At 38.3% G+C, this 23,453-nt stretch overlaps 2 protein-coding genes across 5 annotated transcripts in view; one reads left to right on the forward strand and one right to left on the reverse strand.

The window, feature by feature from the left end:
* Positions 1 to 23,453, reverse strand: part of CASK (calcium/calmodulin dependent serine protein kinase) — a 382,943-nt gene that overhangs the window by 126,390 nt on the left and 233,100 nt on the right. For all 4 annotated transcript variants that reach the window (XM_070291515.1, XM_070291514.1, XM_070291513.1 and 1 more), the window contains exon 6: positions 3,888 to 3,990. In XM_070291515.1, coding sequence (XP_070147616.1) covers positions 3,888 to 3,990 — 103 coding nt within the window. The remainder of the gene's footprint in view (positions 1 to 3,887; positions 3,991 to 23,453) is intronic.
* Positions 10,151 to 19,185, forward strand: GPR34 (G protein-coupled receptor 34). The gene is made up of 4 exons (XM_070291516.1): positions 10,151 to 10,794; positions 11,397 to 11,488; positions 16,520 to 16,625; positions 17,470 to 19,185. Exon 4 carries the CDS (start codon positions 17,562 to 17,564, stop codon positions 18,678 to 18,680), a length of 1,119 nt encoding a protein of 372 aa, XP_070147617.1. The 5' UTR covers positions 10,151 to 10,794; positions 11,397 to 11,488; positions 16,520 to 16,625; positions 17,470 to 17,561; the 3' UTR covers positions 18,681 to 19,185.

The following is a 23,453-nucleotide window of genomic DNA, read 5'->3' on the forward strand; positions in this document are numbered from 1 at the left end:
GACCCAGGGATTGAACCTGGGTTTCCTGCATCGCAGGTGGATTCTTTACCACCTGGGCCACCAGGGAAGTGAAAGAATTTATAGGAGTGGATTTTTAAAACTTTATTTCATGCAGATTGGTAGAATGTGAAAGGACTGTAGTTACCCTTTAACATATACTGACCTCCCCAATTTCCTGGTTTGTGATCACCTGACTTTTCCTTCTTTGTGGTCACTTGATTTTTATGATGCTGACCACAGAACTCTAAGAACGGGAAGCCAAATTACCAAACCAAATTAAATGTCACTGTGCATGAGACACTTCAGATGTGCAGTTAAAAATTTAAATGTTAGTTTTTTTGATAATATAATAAACCCTTATTACCCAGAACCTCAGGGAAGGGGGAATTGTTCTGAATAGGTACATATTCATTATACTTTAGGACCTGAATCTTTACACACCCACCCCTTTTTACTTTAAGAATTTTGGATGGCTCTCTTTCTATAATTTCCTGACTTCTTTTATATATGATGCTGCACATAATTCAGCCTTTTCTTGATGACTCAGAATTATTACCGTGATACCAATGAAAGAAATCTGGTATGGAACCAAAAATGCACTGCATACCCCGGAGAATAAAGGTTGATCTTTTTCAGTATAAAGGGTTGCTGTGCTTTCCAACTTTTGGTATCTGCTCAACATATTTTTGTTTTGGTCAGGCTTTCATTTCTTTTCTTTCACTATGCTTACTCTGGCCTTGTCTTCTCCTCCTTTGTTGCATAAAATTTGCTATAAACTGTAAACTCATTATAAACCAGATTCTTTCACTTAGTAAAAATTTCCCAAGTGCCTGCTGGGTCCTAGACACAGGACCACTGGGGACATACAAGGGATAAGCCATGGTCCCCCTTTGCCCTCACAAGGCTCAGCCTTTGATATAATTACAAATCCCTGTGTGAAATGCTATATGAAGGCATGTAGGCCAGACAGCTATGGGAATATGGGAGAGAACGAACAGGGTTACCTAACTTGGGATGGTGACAATCAGCCTGCTTCTAAGAATACTTTGTTAACTAGATACACAAAATGACAAAAGGCATTCTAACCAAAGGGAAAGACAGGTGTAAGCTATGAAGGAACGCCAATCTACAAAACTTTCTGAAAAATGGAAGCATGTCAGCCTCAGAGTGTGTCTTCACATGTTCACTCGAGAGAACCGTGAACAGGTACCAAGGGCAGAAAATGTCTTGCTGCTATTACATTTATTTTCTAGGTTCCTAGTTATATTCTGGATAAGTGAGTTTCCAAACAGCTGAGTTTCTGATAGGGAACAAGTAAATATATGTAAATGGCTTTTTATTATATAGGACATATAATGGACAGAATTACTTTTGATTTGGAGGACTCAGTGATCAAAGATTCCAATCTAACAGGGAAATAGCTTTCTTTTAGATATTAGCAAATGAGCTGATACATTTTCAGAAGTATCTTAAACAACATGAAAACTTTTTATAAGAGAAATCATTTATCCTTTATCTACATATGTAGATTGCATTTTAAAGACATTGTAATACTTGAAGTAATAATGCAAGCAAAGGTATGTTTAAGAAATGACAGTATTTTGACCACCACAAAGTATTTTGACTCTATAAGGACTGAGAAAAATAACTTTTGCACAACTGAAACACTGTGGGTTAAAAATCAGCTTTAAAAATACAAACTTGATGGGAAAGATTCATGGACTTTAGTAAAATAGACTAACATGTAAAAAACGTCTGGATAAGTCATGAATCTGTTTTTCCCCTTCAGTCAAGGTACATAGTAAAATGAAGTCCATACCATCTTTAATGCTAACAGGATGCAAATTGAGATCAAGAGAAACAAAGTCACTCTAAATGGCCAATATATATATAACAGCATATAAAAGGAATTCATTTTATATCATATCATCCCATCAACCTTGATGATATAATCATCAGAATTTGTTATTTAATTGTGTAGCCTTAACACGGGGGTGATCTGTACAAATAGTGGATGTGAGAGAGTTAAACAGCAATGTTTGTTTAGAAACAACTTGGGATTTGTAGTTGATTACAAGATTAATATGAGCCACCAGTGTAACAACAGGGTTGTCCTAAAAGCTCATGCAATTTGGGGAGGCTAATAGGAATGTAAGATCCACAGCAAAAGCAGTGATAGCTTCAAGTTTCTACGTGTTGGAAGTGCCTGGAGATGTGCTCGGTTTTGGCTCCGTACTTGGTGCAGTCAGGAGACTGAAGCAGTTTATGTGAGGAATGATGGCTAAATCAACCTAGGCGAGTTAACTTGGATAAAAAGGTGGATATGATGGCAGTTTTTAAGCATCTGAATGACTATAGTGTGGAACGATTAAAATTTCTCACCGTGGCTCCAAAAGCCAGAAGTAGGACTCCTGGGTGGAAGTTACAGGAAGATAGACTTCTGTTTAATGCAAGGATGGATGTTTCAATAGTTAGGGAGCTTTTAAAAAATGGAATGAACTGTCCTGGGACATAGTGAATTCTTTGCCACTTGAGGAATTAAACTAGAGTTCAGTCTTTTGCAGGGAATTTTATGAGAGAATTCAATCATTAGTTTACGAGACTGGAGAAGTTTAAGGCCTCTTCGAATTCTGATTCAGTGATTCTACGGTTAAACTGCATGTTGTTACCTGACCCTATGGTCAGTCTTCTGATCACAGATGATAAGTTTCAAACTTTTCATAGGTTTTGAATTCACTAGTTCATTAGAAGAAAAAATAATCAGTTTTCAAAACAATACTCAACTTGCAATTTCTCATATTCTTGGAAATGATTAACTAGAAGAAAACACAAAACTAGAAGAAAATCTAAACACAATTTAATTTTGGAGGGCAATGTGGTAAATAATGATTTAAAGACTACAACTATGACTCATAGCTCATTTTTCAGAAGATGGCCTATGTTAATACCGCTTTGATATTTTAGTAACAGTAAATGAAATGAAATGAAATGAAATATTCTGTGTAAAAGATTATTATTTCGATATTTATCATTTGTCAGGTATTTTAATTTAATATAAGCATTCTTGAAAGATGACAGGTTTTAAAAGGTTCTGTTGATATTTTTCCTCTTTGTGAAGGCTGGCAGTACTTGGAGATGGAAAATAGAAAGCAATGGCTAGAAGACTAGTAGTTGGTAGAATGGAGAACTAAGCAATTTGCAAAACTAAAGAACAAAACTAAAAACAGGGCAGCACTCTGAGCTGGAATCTACTGAAAGGAATAAATAAAACCAAATACTTGAATCTGTAATTAGCATCCACCTCTGCATATTGGTGAAGAAAGTTTGTTTTAACTTTTCTTCCTTTTTTATTCTGGCATGGGAAATTTCTAGTTATGTTTGCTTTGGCTAATAATAAAATCAGTCTGTGCTCATATCTGCTTGCTCTTCCCAAACACACAGACTGATGGCCTGAGTGTGACTCTTTCACAAACGGAAAGAAGAAAGCAGTGTGAAATTAAAAATCAGCCACAGATATAACCTGAAAGAAGTGAATCCATACACTTTAGATTTGACTTCATTTGGCCAGTTCAACTTTAAAAGTTGCTTTGCCTCAAATATCACCTTCTTCCAATACTGTTTTAATCTCTGTATGTTGGGTCTCTTCCCTGTTAAATGTTGAGGATACAAAGAGTAAAAAGATGGAGTCTATTCTTAAGAGACTAAAATTCTAATTATTATTATAGAATTATTAAATTCAAAACTATATATATAATGGCACTTTTTTTTGGGTGGGGTGGAATGTGGTCTGAAACACTGAGGATAGACTAATATTTAGTTTGAAAACTTTACATCAGCCTAAAAAGTGATGCAGTTTTGAAGGAAAATTTTTTAAAAAGTACTCTTACCTCCAGCTACAAGTCCAGACTCCCCTAATTGAATAGCTACCCCAAAGCCCCCAAGTTTAACAGGTGCCGAATTTTCCTTTGAGGCAAGGAGAACACAGTGGGGCTGAAAAGAAAAACAAACCAAAGAAAATGATTAATTGTCAATGAACAGTTTACACAAAGCCAAATAACATGACCGTATTTGTTGTTGTTCAGTCGCTAAGTCGTGTCTGACTCTTTGTGACCCCATGGACTGTAGCCTGTTAGGCTCCTCTGTCCATAGGTTTTCCCAGGCAAGAATACTAGAGTGGGTTGCCATTTCCTTCTCCAGGGGATCTTCCCGGACCAAGGATCGAACCTGTGTCTCCTGCATTGGCAGGCGGATTCTTAACCACTGAGCCATCAGGGAAGCCCATATAGTAAAATACTTTAAAAACTCCTGGAATTACTTTGGATGCTTGAATTATTTGTCTATTCTCATGTCTGGCTGATTTCTCCAAAGACTTACCTGTTTTATCCAACATTTTTCAGGAATTATTTGCTTCCAAGATTAGGGTGTGGTGCTTGGAACCACTCAGGAGGAATGATGTTCAAGACAGACAGACAGATGTGTTTTCTGCCTTTTCATGCAGTATTTTCCCTCACTGAGTGACAGCCTACATTTGTTTAACGAAAAGTATATTTTACACCTAAGTTTCCTGAAATCTGACTTTATCTACAGAGCCACTGTATCTTGGCCCTTAGGAGATGTTGATGACCCTTTTTCTGCCCCCTGTCCCACCATCCTATTTTTCTTTATTCATTCCACTCCCAAGTAAGATTTAATGACTCTAATTGAGCCCTTCTCCTCGGGAATTCAATGCTCTTCCTTCCTGGGGTCTCTTCTCTGGATGTGCCCTTCTTTTCTGTGGGAAGGGGAAGTGAGAAAAGAGAAGGGGGGAAGGAGACTACTGGGCTGGCCTCTAGTCCAGGGTAAAGACCTCCCCACCCAGCCCCGAGGAGCAGCTGCTTGACCAGGGCTGTCTAAGAATCATATGATTTTTGGTTACAGTGAGAGTCTCTTTATAGGACCTAGTCCTCCTGCATATGCCTTTTTTCTGGGACATGGTTGAGGCTGGTGTCAGGAAGGCATTTAATTGTAGGGGACTTTGGTCTCTGCTCAAATACTATGCTCCTCTCTGTGACTAACATTACATATGTTATGACCTGCTCTTAAAATATGGGTTTAGTGAAAAAGGCAAGCCTCTTCAGGCTTGGAAGATAAAGGTATTTTTTATTCTCTCCCACACTTGATCAGATATAAAATGACCCAGTTTTAGTTCAGGTTTAGCCTACATGATAGTGGGCATGAAGAGACCCATACAATAAAATTCTGAGCTGGTACACCAGAGTGATGTTTGATGATAGATATACAAAAGTGGGAAGGATTAAAAGAATCCTTTTAGAAGCTATTTTTTGTCCAAGGGTATTTAAAGACCTTTACAATAGAGTGTAGCACAAAGAAAAATGAGCCCTTGAGTATAAATGTGTGTATGAGTGAGAGAAAGAGGAGAGAAAAAGCAAGCGTACATGGATGGTGAACCAACTGCAGGAAGACACAAAGTAGCTGGTAGGGTCTATGGAAGGACAGGCAAACCTCTACAGAAACCGACTGACAGAGTGCTCTCTCTCAATGCGAACTTTCAGTTGGTTCAAACAGAGATCAATGATAAGAAATCTAGTGTGGGGCACGGCAAATGAACAAGCCTAGAAAAGGAAGGGCCTGATGCAGAAGAAGAAAATACAGACTAGACCCAGACAGGGTCTCCTGGCCAGTGTCATCATTACCTTTTTAGGAAGGAGTAGTAGAAGCTTAAATTTGAATCTCAGGGCATACACTTTATAGTTTGTTGACTATATTTATGCTTAAGTTAATGTTACACTGAGATTTATCCAACAGGGTGTGGATTCAGTCACTCTCAACAAACCCTTTAGTGAGATAAGTCATAAAATTGGAACTTAAGATAAAGAATAAACAAAGAAACCAACATACGTAAATGAATAGAAGACTCTAGTAATAGGTGAACACACACCAGAATGAAGCGGCAGAAAGTCACATGGAGGTAAGATCTTGGTGTGGAGCATACTATGTAGAAAAGCTCAGAGGCACAAAGGGGGTTGCTATGTTTGGAGAGGAGTGAGGAAGCCAGTGTGTTGGGAGAGGAATGAACAAAGGTAAGAGTGGTAGGAAATGAGATTTAGATGATCAGTGACCTTATTGTCTAGGGTTTTGAAGTCAAGGACAGAGCTCTGGGTTTTAGGCTGAGCAAGATGGGAAACCATTGGGAAGTTGTGAGCAGGAGAGCATGAAGATGAGTTTTAGGTTTGGAAAGGATCATTTGAGCTGCTGCGGGGAGAAGAAATGGCAAGGGCGCAAGAATGGACGAAAGGAGACCAGGTAGGAGGCTTCTGTGGGTGTTCAGGCAAGAGAAGATGGTGATTTGGACTAGACCAGAGTTATAGAGGCTGGGAGGGTAAAAAGTGGTCACATTCAGGATTATGTTATGAAGGTAAATTTGACAAGAACTGCTGCTGGATATGAGATGTGAAAGAGAGAGATAGGTCAAGTATGGTAATTAGGTTTTTGTCCTGAGCAACTGAGTGAAAATGAGGATGTCATTTACTGAATTTGGGAAACACAGGAGTAGAAATATGAAAGAGGGGTCGAGAATTTGGTTTCACACAAATTGAGTGTGAGGTCATTTAAGACAGGAGAGGGAAGGCTGGGACTAAAGATATAAATTTGGGATCAAAAGCATGTACATAATATTTATAGCCAAGATAATGAATGAAATCACTTAGGGAGTGAACTACTAATAGAGAAGATGAGGTCAGAGAATTGAGACCTGGTACACACCAGTATTTGAGGCAAGGAAGATGAGAACAATCTAGCAAAGGAAACAAAATGTCTGGACAGTGAAGCAAGGGGAAAATCAGAAGACACTGGTGTCCTGAAAGGCTACTAAGAAGTCATTAAAGGTGAGAATTGATCATGATATCTAGCAACTTGAAATTCACTGATGACCTCGATAAGAAGGATTTTGGTGGTATGAAAGTGAAGTCGCTCATCATGTCCAACTCTTTGTGACCCCATGGACTGTAGCCTGCCAGGCTCCTCTGTCCATGGGGTTCTACAGGCAAGAATACTGGAGTGGGTTGCCATTTGTTGATATAACAGAGACAAAAATCCCCACTGAACTATGTTCAAGAGAGAATAGGAAGAGATGATGTGGAAATAGTAAATTCAGATATCTTTCAAAACTTTACTGTAGTAGGATTAGAAAAATGGGATGTAGCTAGAAGAGAATGTGAAGCCAAGGAGGTTTCTTTAACTTTTTAATATTTACAACTGGAGAAACCAAATTAACAAAACCTTCATGTACAAATCACCCAGTTTCACAATTATTGACATTCTGTCATTATTGCTTTATCTATCTCCAACCATTCATTGTTATTATGTTTTTGCTGAAGTCTTTTAAAACAAACCACATCATTTCACCAGCAAAATGTTCACATATGGGGAATCTGAGTGAAAGGTGCCTGCAATTCCTTGTATAATACTTAACCTGTAACCCTATTTTAAAGTCACTTAAAAGAATTCTCCTTGTGGTTTTACTTTCAATTTGTTACATAGTGAAGTCAATTTGTTTTAACTAGATTTTGACTTAATTTGGTGTTCTAATTATACAAAACATGTACATAAAGTTTCAAAGGCAACTGTGTTAGTTGCTCAGTTGTGTCTGAATTGACTCTTTGGGGATCCATGGACTGTAGCCCGCCAGACTCCTCTGTCCATGGGATTTTCCAGGCAAGAATACTGGAATGGGTTACCATTTCCTTCTCCAGGGGATCTTCCCGACCCAGGGATCAAACCTGGGTCTCCTGCATAACAGGCAGATTCTTTACTGTCTGAGCCACCAGGGAAGCCCAACCATAAACAAATACCTTTCAGAGAGGCCTACCTTTTGTTCCCTCCCCTCAAGCCCAGTCTCTTCCTCCTCACTGGCAACCATGTGTATCCGTTTTTGGTTTATCCTTCCATTGTTTTGCTTTGAACATGAGACAATGCATACACATACTCAAAGTTTTCACATAACAACGTATGCATTAGGTCACTACATCGACATCTTCAGGGAAATTTTGTTTTGTTTTTTAAAGACAGACATTTGCATGCTGGTGGGAAAGATCCTATAAAAAGGAAAAAAATGACCTTAGAAAAGAAAGGGGATGGGATGTAGTGTACAAGTGGGAAGGGGGTTGGCCCTAGTGACAGTGAGGGAGGCACCTGTAGATGCAGGCAGATGTGAATGTTAGAAGATGAGGAAGTTCTCTTCTGAGCACTTCTATTTTCCATTTACTTGAAATAAAAAGTGATCAGCAGTTGACAGTGGGGAAGGAGAGGGGGCTGTTGGCAGCGTGAGAAGAGAGAAGGTGTGAAAAAGTATTTTCAAAGGATAGGAAAATGAACTAAGACAGTGGTTCTCAAACTTTAGTATCATATAGAGTTGCTGGCCTGCATCCCCCCAAGTTTCTGACTCATAAGGTCTGGGATGAGGTTAAGACCATGCATTTCTAACAAGTTCCTGAGTGACATTGATGCTGCTAGTCTGGGAACCCATGCTTTGAGAAGCCCCAGACTAAGGAAATAGGGCAGGACTGCTGGCAGCATAGGAGCCCACTCAAGGTGTGTGGTCATGAGTTTAAAGCAAGACCCATGAACACTATTCTGTGTTTACACCCAGTGGTCCTCATTTTAGCTGGTGGGGTTCAGGCCTAGAATGGGAGGTCAGCTGAATTTAACCAGGGTTGGGATTTAGATAAAGAGAGGCAGGTGGGTGATATCAGTAAGAGCAGAAACCAGCATATCTGTTTATTTCTTCTTTTCTACTTTTATCTTTTGTATAAAGAGCGAAGATAGCAACAAAGTTCAAGGTAGGGGAAGGGTGAGCGGAAGAGGATGTATGGGGAATAAGCTAAGAACACCGAGACAAAAAGCAGAAAGCTCAGAATGAACAGGAAAAAGGCTCATACAAAGGAAGAACTAAGAAAAGCTTATACTCAAAACTGGGTCACAGTAGGGTCATTAGGGAACTGAAGATTGAAACATAATTAGTGTTTTGAAAAGGGGATGGCTTAGATGTGGAAAAATAGCTACTATGATAAAAAATTTATATTAGACTTTATGAAATAGAACATATAATAAACACTAGTCATTAAAAAATTCCTGCCAGGATTCTGAAAAGCTATTTGTACACCTGTGTCTATTGCAGCATTATTCACAATAGTCAAGAGGTGGAAGCAATTCAAATGTTCACTGACAGATGAATGGATAAAGAAAATGTGGTCTATACATACAGTGGAATATTATGTACCTTTAAAAAGTAGTCTGTCATATGGTACAACATGGGTGAACCTCAAGGATATTATGCTAAACAAAATAAGCCAGGCATAAAAAGCCAAATACTGTATGATTTGAATCAGATGAATTATCTAGAGTATTGAAAATCACAGAAAGTAGAAAGGTAGTTGCCAAGGGTGGGGGTAGAGAGAGGAGGGGTTCTTGTTTAGTGGACACGGAATTTCAGTTTTGCAAGATGAAAAATTTCTAGATACAAACATAACAATAAGTATATTTAGCACCACTGAAGAATATAAATATACTTACACAGCATAAATATAACAATATAAGTATATTTGCACAATATAAATATACTTAACACCACTAAACTATACATTTAAAAATAGTTAAGGTAATATTGTGCTTTTTTACACCTGCCTTCCCCACACAAAATTCCTCCTAGACCAATACAGTAATGATCTTCCTTCTCAGAAGTTCTAGGGGGAAGTAAGAGCTACAAAATGTTTTTATTCTAGCAATTTAAAAATATTCTGTCCCATGTGTCAAATTTATAACAAACTAAGAGCACTGGAGGATACGATGTTTAGGAGAGAGAATGTACTCCCAGATAATTAGAATTGTTAGATAAAGCCCAATGAGTTAAATATTATTTAGTGCAAAATAAACAGAGTTGCAGGGCAATAATTGTGGGGAGGATAAGAACTAACTTTTCTTCCCTTCAGATGACAACAACAAAAAAAAGGGGAAATGTGATTAAACTGCAGGGCCAGCAGTGAAGATGGACATATAGTGGTTTAACACTCCCTGCAGAGTAACTTCACTATTTTCTTTAAAATATAGGAGATATTTCAATCTACTTGGGAGAGTTTATCAAGGAGAGAATACTATTACAAATTTCATCTAATCCTAAAATTATAAGATTCTGTTAGAAAATAAATCCAAGGTCTTAATTAAGGGAATACATAAAATACACTAAGTAACACTTTAAAACTAAATAATAAAATGATTCATTACTCATGTTACTATAATGCAATATAGGAATGCTATTTTATGTTGATTGCCAGTTTCTAAAATGAATCCAGAAAGAGAAATTAAATGCTTATGCTTTAAAGGTCCAGACAGCATATTACGTATCGTTGCTTAGGAAAAACAGAAAATGAATATTTTAGCTTAGAATTTATGGACTTCTTTATTTGGGGGGAGGAGGGAAAATTTTTCACAATTGTCAAGGTGGAAGGTATTCATGTAAAAGATATAAGCAATTTCCTAAAGTTGTGTTGATTGAGCTTAAAGATAAAAGTTTTGCATAGTGGTGAAGTTTTTAATATTTTCACAGGGAGTCTAAGGGTTGTCATATTGAAAAAAGAAAGGAGAAAAATACACCTATTACCACATTCAAATATATTAAAAAAGACAAACCCAACCAATTGCACCACAACCGGATGGAGGAACCCAGCTGACACACCAAGAGAAGTCTGTGTGTAGGGAAGCTTGGGGATCAGCTCCTTTTACTTCAGGAGAGCCTGAACTGTGAGTATGCCTTGATTTCAACTGCATAAATGATCCTTTTTGAAGTTACATTTTGATGATCTGAATAATAAAAATGAAACCTGCTTCATGGGTGACTAGCAATGCTTTGCTTCCAGAACTGAGTAAACTGCTTGAACAATACCACTGCCTTGACTTAAAATGAGGCCATATCTTCTTTAGGATATGCGATGTTTAAGATCATACTATCAATATAGTCACATTGTTTGTACTATGTTTTGTATCCTGGACAAAGACTTGCAGATCTACTTGAATTGATTAAAAGTTATTTTCATATGTAACACACTTTATTTCCGTAAGTACCTTTTAAGTTATGCTGACTCCCTACTTTTAATGATAGTATTTTCTTTATTATATGGCTTCTATTTTATGGTCATTACCAGATCAAGTAAAATTTAAGTTTCATGTTTTAGAGGTTACTATGGTAAATATTGGAGAAAAGAAAAAGCAAAATACACTTTAGTCAATGCACTTAAATTTTAAAAAATGTTTTAACCACAGTTAAATTGATAACAAAACCTTATGTACTACTAATAGTATTCTTTCCAAAATGACATGCTTTTTAATTTTCATTTTGCATGCAGCAATTAGTGCAATTTTTAAAGCATGGCCTGAATGATTCAGTGGATGTCACGTCAAACTACAAATGTGAAAGGCTGATAGCACTGCCAAATAGGTATGTATTTTCTATGTGATGTTTTCACAAACATAACCAAACTGCATTTTTATACATGAATTTATGGGAAATAATTTTCACTGATATTTTGTTAGCTATAAATTCTGAAAAGCTTCAACTATTTTTAAACACTTATTTTTGGTTGTGCTGGGTCTTTGTTGTTTTGTGTGGGCTTTCTCTGACTGTGGTGTGCGGGCTTCTCATTGCAGTGGCTTCTGTAGTTGCAGAGAGCAGGCTCTAGGCACATGGGCTGTAGTGGTTGCAGCACGCAGTAGTTGTTGCGGGCCCTGGAGTGGGCAGGCTTCAGTACGTGTGGCATATGGGCTCAGGAGTTGTGGCTCCGGGGCGTTAGAGTGTGGGCTCAGTAGTTGTGGAGCATGAGTTTAGTTGCCCCGTGGCATGTGGAATCCTCTTGGACTAGGAATTGAACCTATGTCCCCTGCAATGGCAGGTGGATTCTTATCCTCTGTGCTACCAGAGAAGTCCCCCCAAACTGCATTTAAAAAGCTTTTGCTCATTGGAGGCTACAGTGGAATCCTGGGTCCTGCCCCTGAGTACAGAAGTTCCTATAGCAGCCAGTTGAAAAATTACTGGCACAGAAAGGTGGTGCTCGTGGGTACAATGCAGCAGTAATAACAGGGTTGCAAACGTCAGGATTTGTCAAGTAATACCATTAAAAACCATTAACCATCTACTATCAAAAAACCACAGTGACCACATCACACAAGTCACAACTCATATCCACTGGGAAATTGGTCCACTCTGTGAATGTAGTGATTTGTTTATCTTCACTGGCCATTCTTAACAAATCAAGTAAGTAGTTTTGAAAACATCAGTAAATGGCCTTGGGAATAGAAAGTGACTGGCACATTGTAAAGGAGACAGAAATCAGCCATTAAGTTCAAAATGGAATCTTATCTGTTAATTCATTAATAAATGACAACACTAGCCATTCAATATAGGCTTCTAAATGATGGATATTATTATTATTAAAAAATACATTGTTCTCTTTGAGCTTGAAAGTGCAGCAAAACAAGGAAGGCTTATTGGTGATCTTACTCAGTTATTATTTATTTTATCTGCAGATTGGAGCTGAGGCAAATGGTTTTAGGCTTTGTGCTAAATGGCTTTCTAGAAACATCTTGATCATGGCTATCAGGCCTAGAAATAAGTTTGAAAGATATACTTTGGGGGGAAATCTGTTCAGCATTCTGAGAATTTCAGAAAACTCTGGACTGACTGACTTATTAGTACCTTTTTCAAAGAGGTAAATTTAGGTGACATAATCTTTCCTTAAAACTGCTAGTGTGGATAATGTTAAAGGAATCATATCAAAGTATTGCTGACAGAACTCATCATTGGTAAAGAAAATGCTGATCATTTGGGATTAGGAGGAGCGAGGTTTGGTGAAATGGATCACTGGCTCTGAAAGTCAGATGGATCTGTGGTCATGGGTAGCAATCATGAACATCTTTATTTTTCATTAATACCTCCCTCACAAAGTTATCATAAGGATTATGTAAATGAAATAATATAAATACACTTATTAACACACTGCCTGGTACACAGCAAATGCTAAATAAATATTACTTACCGGTTCAGTCATCTAGCTCGAGGGTTCAATTCTGACTGTACATTAGAATGCCCTGAGGAGCTTTTAGAGGAAACCATTGCTTGGAGCCCATTCCAGACCAATTAAATCAGAAGATCTAGGGAGGGGGCCAGGCACTGGTATCTTTAAAAAGCCATCAAGAGGATTCTAATACGTAGCCAGGACTGAGACTTACTGAGAGTCCCTTCTACAAAGTACCCAATCATGGTAGTCTCAAAAAAATCTCTGGTGGTAAGACCCTTACTACTTCCCAAGATAGATGGTTTCATTCTAAAAAAGTATTTCCTTAAAAGGAGACATCTGTTTTGGCATTTTTACTCACTGGTCCTTGTTCTGCTTTCGGGAGACATACAACACAAGGTGCAATCCCTTTTTCCACGGCCTTGAATGCATTCCCATCTCCAGGCACCTGTTCCCTTCCACTTGCTCCTTGCTCTTCTCCACCCCAACCCCCACTGGCTCTGTGGCCTTTTCTTAGTGTGCTGATGAGGATGAAACCCTGTACTTAGGGTCAGACCTTACCAGCTGAGGACAGAACTGGAATAGTAGGACAGTCTTCATTTAAGACACTCCATAGGCATGAAGTCAACCAAGGACAGGTTAGTTTTTGTTGCAGCCACATCACACAATGGATATGGCAACTGCAGTCAACTACAACTGTGTTTCTGTTAACGGAGCTAACGCCCTTCCTGTACTTGAACAGTTGATTTTAATATCCACATGTAGGACTTCACAAACTTTTTGAGTAAATCTCCTCTTTCATTCAACAGCATTTATTGTGCTAAGCACTTGGTACACAGAAGCAAATTAAGCAGACTTGTTTCCTATCTCTGTTGTTCAGTTGCTCGGTCGTGTCCGACTCTTTGCAACTCTATGGACTGCAGCATGCCAGGCTTCCCTGTCCGTCGCCACCTCCCGGAGTCTGCCCAAGTTCACGGCCATTGAATGAGTGATGCCATCCAACCATCTCATCCTCTGTCGCCCTCTAATGGAGTTTAAAATATAGCAATGGAGAAAAGAAAAGGAAAAAAAAAACCCTCTACAGTTTTCAAAGTTATTTCAGCTATCTGAGCTCTCAAAATCACATCACCTGTCATGCCTCAGCTCACTTTCATCAGTGGCCAGGAGCTGTTTCTACCTGAGCCTCAGTCATCTCCCTATGTGACCACACAACACAGGTCCCCCTCCAGGCCCCTCCAGGGGCCCTTCTCTTCCTGGTAATCTACATTGCATGCTCAGCTCCATTTTTGGCAGCCTGACATTCTTCCTAGATTGCCTTTTCCTTTTTAGAATTTCAGCTGACCAGAAGCACACCTGTAAGTTTCTAACAACTTTGTGAAATCTGGCTCCCTGCAGTTGAGACACACAAAAGACTGGACTCGGTCCTCTTGCCTCCCTCCCTCTGTTGTTCTGAGCCCTGCACTCTGGGGACAGGTTGTCATTGGGGATTACATAACTTCCTTTTCACCAGTCAGTTCCCCTTCCGAGGATTCAATTTCTCTCTTTACAAAAATTTAAACTGGAATTTCATCCTCTACTAAAATGGTTTCTTCTGGATGAAATTATGGGTAGAGTTTTAAGAAGGGCTAAGTTCTTTCAAATGTTTTTCTCTGTGTATAATGTCAAATCAGGAAATGAATTATGGTAATTCAAATCTACTTTACAGCATTCAAAGTTTGAATGCACACTCTTGCAAAGATATTTTCCAAGAGCAGGGTCTCTGTCATATTCACCTTCATTTTACAAGCAGTATTTAGGAGGTGCTAGGGGTAAAGAAACATCAACAACCTCAGATAAGCGGATGATACCACTCTAATGGCAGAAAGCGAAGAGGAACTAAAGAGTCTCTGGATGAGGGTAAAGAAGGAGAGTGAAAGAGCTGGCTTAAAACTCAATATTAAAAAAACTAAGATCATGGCATCCGGCCCCATTACTTCATGGCAAATAGAGGGTGAAAAGGTGGAAGCAGTGATAGATTTCCTCTTCTTGGGCTCTAAAATCACTGCGGATAGTGACTGCAGCCATGAAATCAGAAGACATTTGCTTCTTGGCAGGAAAGGTATGACAAACCTAGACAGTGTGTTGAAAAGCAGAGACATAACTCTGGTGACAAAGGTCCATAAAGTCAAGGCTATGGTCTTCCCACTGGTAACATATCATTGTGGGAGCTGGACTGTAAAAAAGGCAGAGCACAAAAGAATTAATGCCTTCGAACTATGGTGCTGGAGTCCCTTGGATAGCAAGGAGATCAAACCAGTCAGTCTTAAGAGAGATCAACTCTGAATACTCACTGGAAGGACTGATGCTGAAGCTGAAATGCCAGTATTTTGGTCATCTGATGTGAATAGCTGACTCATTGGAAAAGTCCCTGATACTGGGAAAGATTGATGGCAGGAGAAGAGGGTGTCAGAGGATGAGATGGCTGGATGGCATCACCAATGCAATGGACATGAACTTCAGCGAACTCCGGGAGTGGTAAGGGACAAAGGGGCCTGGTCCATGCTGCAGTCCATGGGGTCACAGAGAGTCGGACACGACTGGGCAACTGAACAACAACAGTGGTAAACAACCTGCCTGCCAATGAAGGAGACGTAAGAGATGCAGGTTCCATCCCCAGGTTGGGAAGATCCCCTGGAGAAGGTACTGGCTACCCACTCCAGTCTTCTTGCCTGGAGAAACCTATGGATAGAGGAGACTAGCAGACTACAGTCCATAGGGATGTAAAGAATCAGACATGACTGAAGTGACTTAGCACGAGATATTCACCAAAATGAAATTAATCAAAAGGTGTTATTTTAAATCTGTCACTGAACACTTGTATATGCCCAGGTAAACAAAAGAACAGTTTTGTTGTTTGTAGAATGCATTTCTTTCATTTCTACAAACAAAAAAACTAAGGCTTAGAAAAGGTTATTTTATTGAAGGTCACAGAGTTAGGTCTCATTTTGATGTGAGACCCTGAATGTCTGTTACACCTGCTAAGAAGCTTCTGTAATGAAGTATGGCAGTCATTCTAAGAAAGAGATGTGATGTTCAGTTCAGTCACTCAGTCGTGTCCGACTCTTTGCGACCCCATGAATTGCAGCACGCCAGGCCTCCCTGTCCATCACCAACTCCCGGAGTTCACTCAGATTCATGTCCATCGAGTCAGTGATGAGACCCCCTAGAATCCTATCCTCTCATCTTCTCTTTATGATGACCTCTCAGACTGAGCTCTTCAGAGCTGCCAGTGCCAAACAAAGAGCAGGTAACAAATAGCATTGCTAACATTGTCTGCTGCCACAGACAAGTGGAATTCACACACTACCAACAGTCCCAAATGCCCTAGCCCACAGACTATGTCACCTGCAGGTACTTACTTTCAAAATCTTGGATTGCATGTCCTCTTTCCTATTTACATTGCCACTCTATGCTTCTAGGTCAGCGGACTCTCCAATCTGACTCTCTGGTGGCCATCATCACCTGTCTTGGTTTTGTTTGGTTACTTTGCTGTCCTGTGCAAATGTTGCGAGTCTACCTAACCAGGTAAGTGCTGTGCTCTATTGGTCTGTTACATTAATTGCACACCCCTGTAGGCAAGTGATTTTAATACCTTCAATGAGGTGTTAGATTGAAAAATAAATTTACAACCCTTTCCTCTATTCCCTGGAAAAGGGGATGGCAACCTCCTCTAGTATTTTTGTCTGGAGAATTGCTTGGACAGAGGAACCTGGTGGGCTACAGTCCATGGGTCACAGCTGGACATTTTTCACAATGTCTGAAAAATCAATCATCTACTATTTGTGCAAATAGTCGGACACAACTGAGCAACTAACACACCTCCATTCCCACTGTGGAATGAGAGACTGCCACAGTCTGTCACATATTACATGGCAATAGGCACCAAAATGGATGAATGAATGCCATCTATGAGGGACGGAGTCAAGGCAGGAAACTGGACAGGGGTCAGCAGTGGGTTCGGTTCACTCATGTCTCACGCATGTCTTCACTTGAGGGAAACTGACAACTCATCTTTGAAAAATATGAGCTGTCATCTCTATCTCCATTTCTATTCCCATCCCAGCTTCCCCAAGAAAAGACAAGTCCATAGTTCAGTTGATTTTAATGTAACAACAACAGACCTTGAACCATAGGATAGAAAAGGTTAGTGCAGGATGCTCCAACAGCTTTTACACTACGTGCTGCTTGTCTTGGGATACCATAATGCTCCTGCATAGATTGTGGAGATATCCACATGGTCCAAAATAGGATAAAAGAAAAGTTTCTTACAATGTCTGAAAAATCAATCATTTACTATTTGTGCTTTGAGCTAAAGTAATTGTTACAAACGTAACAAACGACTCACTCAATGTTTGGCATTCTGTTGTAGGAAACATCTGAGGACATAAAAACTACACTCAAGGAACATGTCCTTTTAGCACCTTCATTTTTTGATCCCTACAGAAGAGATTGAGAAGTCAGATGGTGACGATGATGACAACTTCAGTCAGCAGCTGGTCTTACTCCTCCAAAGGAGTGCACTTTAATTATAGCGTCCAATCGCCACACAACTTCTCAGGAGCATCAAATTTTACTGCCTGCTCCATGGATGAAAAATTACTCTCCAGTGTGTTAATAACATTCTACTCTGTTATCTTCATCATGGGGCTGGTTGGAAACATAATTGCCCTCTATGTATTCCTGGGTATCCACCGCAAAAGAAATTCCATTCAGATTTACCTACTCAATGTAGCCATTGCAGACCTCTTACTCATCTTCTGCCTCCCTTTCCGAATAATGTATCACATTAATCAAAACAAGTGGACACTAGGTGTGATTCTTTGCAAGGTTGTGGGAACACTATTTTATATGAACATGTATATTAGCATTATTTTGCTTGGATTCATCAGTTTGGATCGTTACATCAAAATTAATCGGTCTATCCAACAACGGAAGGCAATAACAACCAAGCAGAGTATTTATGTTTGCTGTATAGTATGGATAGTTGCTCTTGCTGGATTTTTAACTATGATTATTTTAACCCTTAAGAAAGGAGGTCATAATTCCACGATGTGCTTCCATTACAGAGATAAGCTCAATGCAAAAGGAGAAGCAATTTTTAACTATGTTCTTGTGGTAATGTTCTGGCTAATTTTCCTACTAATCATCCTTTCATATATTAAGATTGGCAAGAATCTATTGAGGATTTCTAAAAGGAGGTCAAAATTTCCGAATTCTGGTAAATACGCCACTACTGCCCGGAATTCCTTCATTGTGCTTATCATTTTTACTGTATGTTTTGTTCCCTACCACGCCTTCCGATTTGTCTATATTTCTTCACAGCTAAATGTGTCATCTTGCTATTGGAAGGAAATCGTTCACAAAACCAATGAGATCATGCTGGTTTTCTCATCTTTTAACAGCTGTTTAGATCCAGTCATGTATTTCCTGATGTCCAGTAATATTCGCAAGATAATGTGCCAGCTTCTTTCTAGACGATTTCAAGGGGAAGCGAGCAGGAGTGAAAGTACTTCAGAATTTAAACCAGGATACTCCCTACATGATACATCTGCCATGGCTAAAATTCAGACTACTTCTTAAAGCACTTATGTTGAACATATGAAAAAGTGATAAAATGCAGCCTAATTCCCTGAAGAACAAAAAATCATGAAACAAAGCTCAGGTCTTCCTGAAGTTCTTTGCTTATCTGTGATATTTCATTTGCTTAATTGTAATATATTTCAAGAGTAAGCTCACAGTCATCATTAGAGTACATCTGTATATAAAATCTTTTACAAATATATTGTTAGGCTAATGCTGTTAACATAGATTATAAAATTAACTGAAATTTATGGTTTTGACTATAGAATAATGAAAGAAAATGTCATAGTTTCTCAAGTCACTAAAGTAATTATTCAAAATCAAGTACCTAATACTAATTTAAAGTGTGTTTAACACTTAACTGATTTTAGGACTGACTTAGAACGTCAGAAAATATATGTTCATTGTCATTTGAAAAGCTTGTATAATTTGCCACTGTATTCATTTATGTCTAAGCCTATCAACAGATAAAATGATAATTAATAAAATTCTAACAAATCTGAAATCAACCTATTATCTCTCACTTCTTAGATAAAATAGAAAGAATTTAAATACTGTACAGTAAAAATCAAACAATAGATGGGCTAAAATTCAATAGCCTAGCAACAGGACTTAAGATTGCAACTTACTTAAAACAGATTTATTAGCAATGTAGCCATCTTGGACCGCACAGTTTGGTAAAGTATAATTAAAGATGCATATACCCTATGAGCCAGCAAGTTCACTGCTAGGTATACATCTTACAGAAGCACTGAAACATACACATAAAACACATGTAAAGATGCTCACTGACCTACTGCTCAAAATACTAGACAAATGGAAACAACCTAAGTATGAGTATGCATCAGCAAAGGAATGGAGAAATAAACCACACCTGCAGGCATCAACATGGAGAACTCTCAAAAATAACATTGAATAAAAAACAAACAAAAACTGCAAAGGGTATCTACCATCAGAAATAATTTATGTAAAATACAAAACCATGTTCAAATTCTTTACAGATCTATACATATGCAATAAAAATATAAAACATATGTGGTAACACAAACATATACACCAATTTGAAGTTAATGGTTACATCTGGAGAGATTCGAAGCAAACATGGCAAATTATTACTAATGTTTCTTAAGCCTGTGTGGTGGTACATGAGTGTTATGTTATTTTTGGTATATATCTCAGTGTTTAAAATATTTCATAACAATACAGAAAACCTGTAGAATACAATTAAAAAGCAAATTCTGAAATTTTCATGTACATTAAATAATAACTAGAGAGTAAGCTAAGAGAAAGGGCCCTTATATTCTTTTAAAAAATTTTATTTCACTGAAGTATAGTTGTACATTCTTTTTCATATTCTTTTCCTATTATGGTTTATCATAAGATACTGAATATAGTTCTCAGAGCTATGCAGTAGGACCTTTAAATTTTTTTATTACTTTGCTTTGACAACATCAACAAATACCAAACTGAAATTGAGTAAGTATGACAATACTGATTTCCTCTCATGTTCTCAAAATAAATTTTTTTTTACATTGTTAGTAAACATTTTATATCCCTATGTGTCTCTATTGTAAACATACAGTTTGAATGGTTAAATTACATTATCTATTATTATTACTAGTTAAGGAACATTTGGGCTCCAAAATCACTGCAGATGGTGATTGTAGCCATGAAATTAAAAGACGCTTACTCCTTGGAAGAAAAGTTATGAGCAACCTAGATAGTATATTCTAAAGCAGGGACATTACTTTGCCGACTAAGGTCCGTCTAGTCAAGGCTATGGTTTTTCCAGTAGTCATGTATGGATGTGAGTTGGACTGTGAAGAAGGCTGAGTGCCGAAGAATTGATGCTTTTGAACTGTGGTGTTGGAGAAGACTCTTGAGAGTCCCTTGGACTGCAAGGAGATCCAACCAGTCCATTCTGAAGGAGATCAGCCCTGGGATTTCTTTGGAAGGAATGATGCTAAAGCTGAAACTCCAGTACTTTGGCCACCTCATGCGAAGAGTTGACTCACTGGAAAAGACTTTGATGCTGGGAGGGATTGGGGGCAGGAGAAGAAGGGGACGACAGGATGAGATGGCTGGATGGTAGTATCACTGACTCGATGGATGTGAATCTGAGTGAACCCCGGGAGTTTGTCATGGACAGGGAGGCCTGGCGTGCTGCGATTCATGGGGTCGCAAAGAGTCGGACACGACTGAGCGACTGAACTGAACTGAAGGAACATTAAAAGTAACATATACGTACTCATAATTCTAGAAGCTTTCTCATTATTTATATTAAATGTGACAATTCCTATAAAGCCCTGCACAATGGCATTATCAAAGAATAAAAAAGTATACCAAGTCAATTCTTGCTATAATATTTGTGTCAAAATAAATTTTGATAAAAGTCAACCTATCTATAAGTTCATAACAACAGATGTTATAGTAACCTGAATCCTTATAGTAACCTATACACCTTACAGTAACCTGAATCCTGTAGAATATTTCTACATTTTTAGAAAAACTTGCTAAACTTACCAAATTCGAAGCTACTTATTATATATAATCTATTTCTCATTGAAATACTGTCCCTAGCTCCCCCAAGCCAAGGTTTAGTTCTAGAAGCATACAGAAAAGGGAAATGCAGAAGTATATACTTATCCTCACCTTGCAACAGATCCTCAGAACAAGTCTCTAAATAATATTTCACATATGCAAAACCAAACAAAGGCAAAATTAACTGCCTGGTTGCAAGAGTAAGACCTAAATGCTGAGTATTGCTGTTAGTTTTGGAAAAGTTATTCTGTGCAGAGCTGAGTTTGATGGCAGTTGAATTTCTTAGATCAGGTCAATAGAAGAAGAAAATGATGTTCTAGTACAGAAGGTTTTATTTTCAACCTTCTTTTTAAAATAGATTCTTCAGTCCTGCTGATATGAAAGTAGAACTAATATAATTACAGCTCTGTGAAGCAAAGCATTACTGAAAAGTTATCCACAAGAGAAAAACAGCATGAAATAGAGTTTTCTCAACGGGCAGCCTGGATTCTGCAGAAACATATTAACAGGCTAATTATTTTCTAGTTTTTTGAAATATGAATGGAAACTTCTTTTACCAGATATTAAATTTTATTCTTATCCTTTATTAATGATGGCACTGCATGGAGCTCATGCAAAGATAAACTTATCAGTGGAGCAGAGCTCACAGCTCTATGCAGACCCTCAGTGATACATGAGAAGATTACATGCCAAATTAATCTCTCAAAAGGGTAGAAGCAGGAACAAATCAGAGGGCAACCCAAGATTCTTGATGTGCAAGAATCTTGCAAAGTGGGTTTAAAACTTTTCTGGGTGACTGATACACTTGCCTCCTTCAGAAAGAATCCCTGCAAATAAAGATGACATCACAAAAAGCATTGGGGAAGGAAGAAATCATAAATAGTGCTGCACTTACTGAAAATATTGTTGTGCTTATTTAAAAGAAAATAAAAAGCCAATTTAGAGATGGTTGGATGGCATTGACAATGGACATGATTTTGAGCAAACTCATGGATGGTGGTGGACAGGGTAGATGGTGATGGACAGGGAAGCCTGGCGTGCTGCTGTCCATGGGGTCGCAAAGAGTCAGACACGACTGAGCAACTGAACAACAACAACTTGTATCACACCCCTCAAAAGTTCCAAGTGGATCAGAGTTAGATGTAAATAATGAATGCATTAAAACACTAACTCATCTGTGGAAGGGAGAGGACTCCCTGTTAATAAAATAGAAATAACCATAGGGAAAGAAGCATAGTTTTGACTTTAAAAAGTAGATTATTTGGGGGGGGGCGTCAAAAACTGTAAACAAAAATAAAAGCTAAAGCACAAAGTGGGAAAAATATTCACAACAGATACGACATTTACTGGAGAGTCTTTTATGTCAGGCACCAAAGGACACCAAAAACTTCTAAAGAAACTTGTATTTTTGATCAGAACAAAGCGATTGAATCTCACCATATAATCTGAATTATGTCAACTTGGTTGAGATAGAAACTCTCACAATGGATGATACAGTGTCCTTTTTCATAGCTACTTGACCCAGTTGAGAACCTAATTCCTCCAAGTGCCTCAGTTCGGTTGTGATTTTCAAATTTAAGATGTGGAGGGCTGGTTTCCTGGTGGTTTCACAATAGACCCTATGCTAAAAAGGAAGTGCTAGGTTTGTCCTAAACTTCTATTTTGCCCCTTCAAGTTCACATGCAAGGGAGTAGGAAGCAAGGTATTGAATAAAATATATTTGTTGATGTGCTTTTTACTGTGCTGGGTGCTTGACATGCATTAAAATCATTTAATCCTAACTGCATTGTGATGGAAGTATCAACTGTATTTTTCATGAGGCGATGCAAGTTGGTAGACTTTTATTCCATAGGCACTGTCTCTGCTAAAACACTGCTTTTCATTTTGCATTTTATTTTGCCCAAGCAAAATGGTAATTACTGAGATGTCTTCTGTTATTAAAAAAACACATCATACATGGGCATTACTATGTAGTTAGGGCAAAAATTCTGCTGTTACTCATCAAAAGTATGTGATGTAAAAAACCCAACATCTTAAAAAACTAGTTTTCTAGCTATCACACATTCATACACTCTGTAAAAGCTCTGCCTGAAATATGGATGATAAAACAGTACAAAAGCAGGTTGAATAGAAGGAGAAAAAATGAAATCAAGTTAAAGCATCTCACCCTCATTAATTTTGCTTCTAGCCCAGGAAATGCACAAAGAACCATCCTAAGATGAGCTTTGGAAA

Source organism: Ovis canadensis, chromosome X, assembly GCF_042477335.2.
Source record: "Ovis canadensis isolate MfBH-ARS-UI-01 breed Bighorn chromosome X, ARS-UI_OviCan_v2, whole genome shotgun sequence".
NCBI lineage: Eukaryota > Metazoa > Chordata > Mammalia > Artiodactyla > Bovidae > Ovis > Ovis canadensis.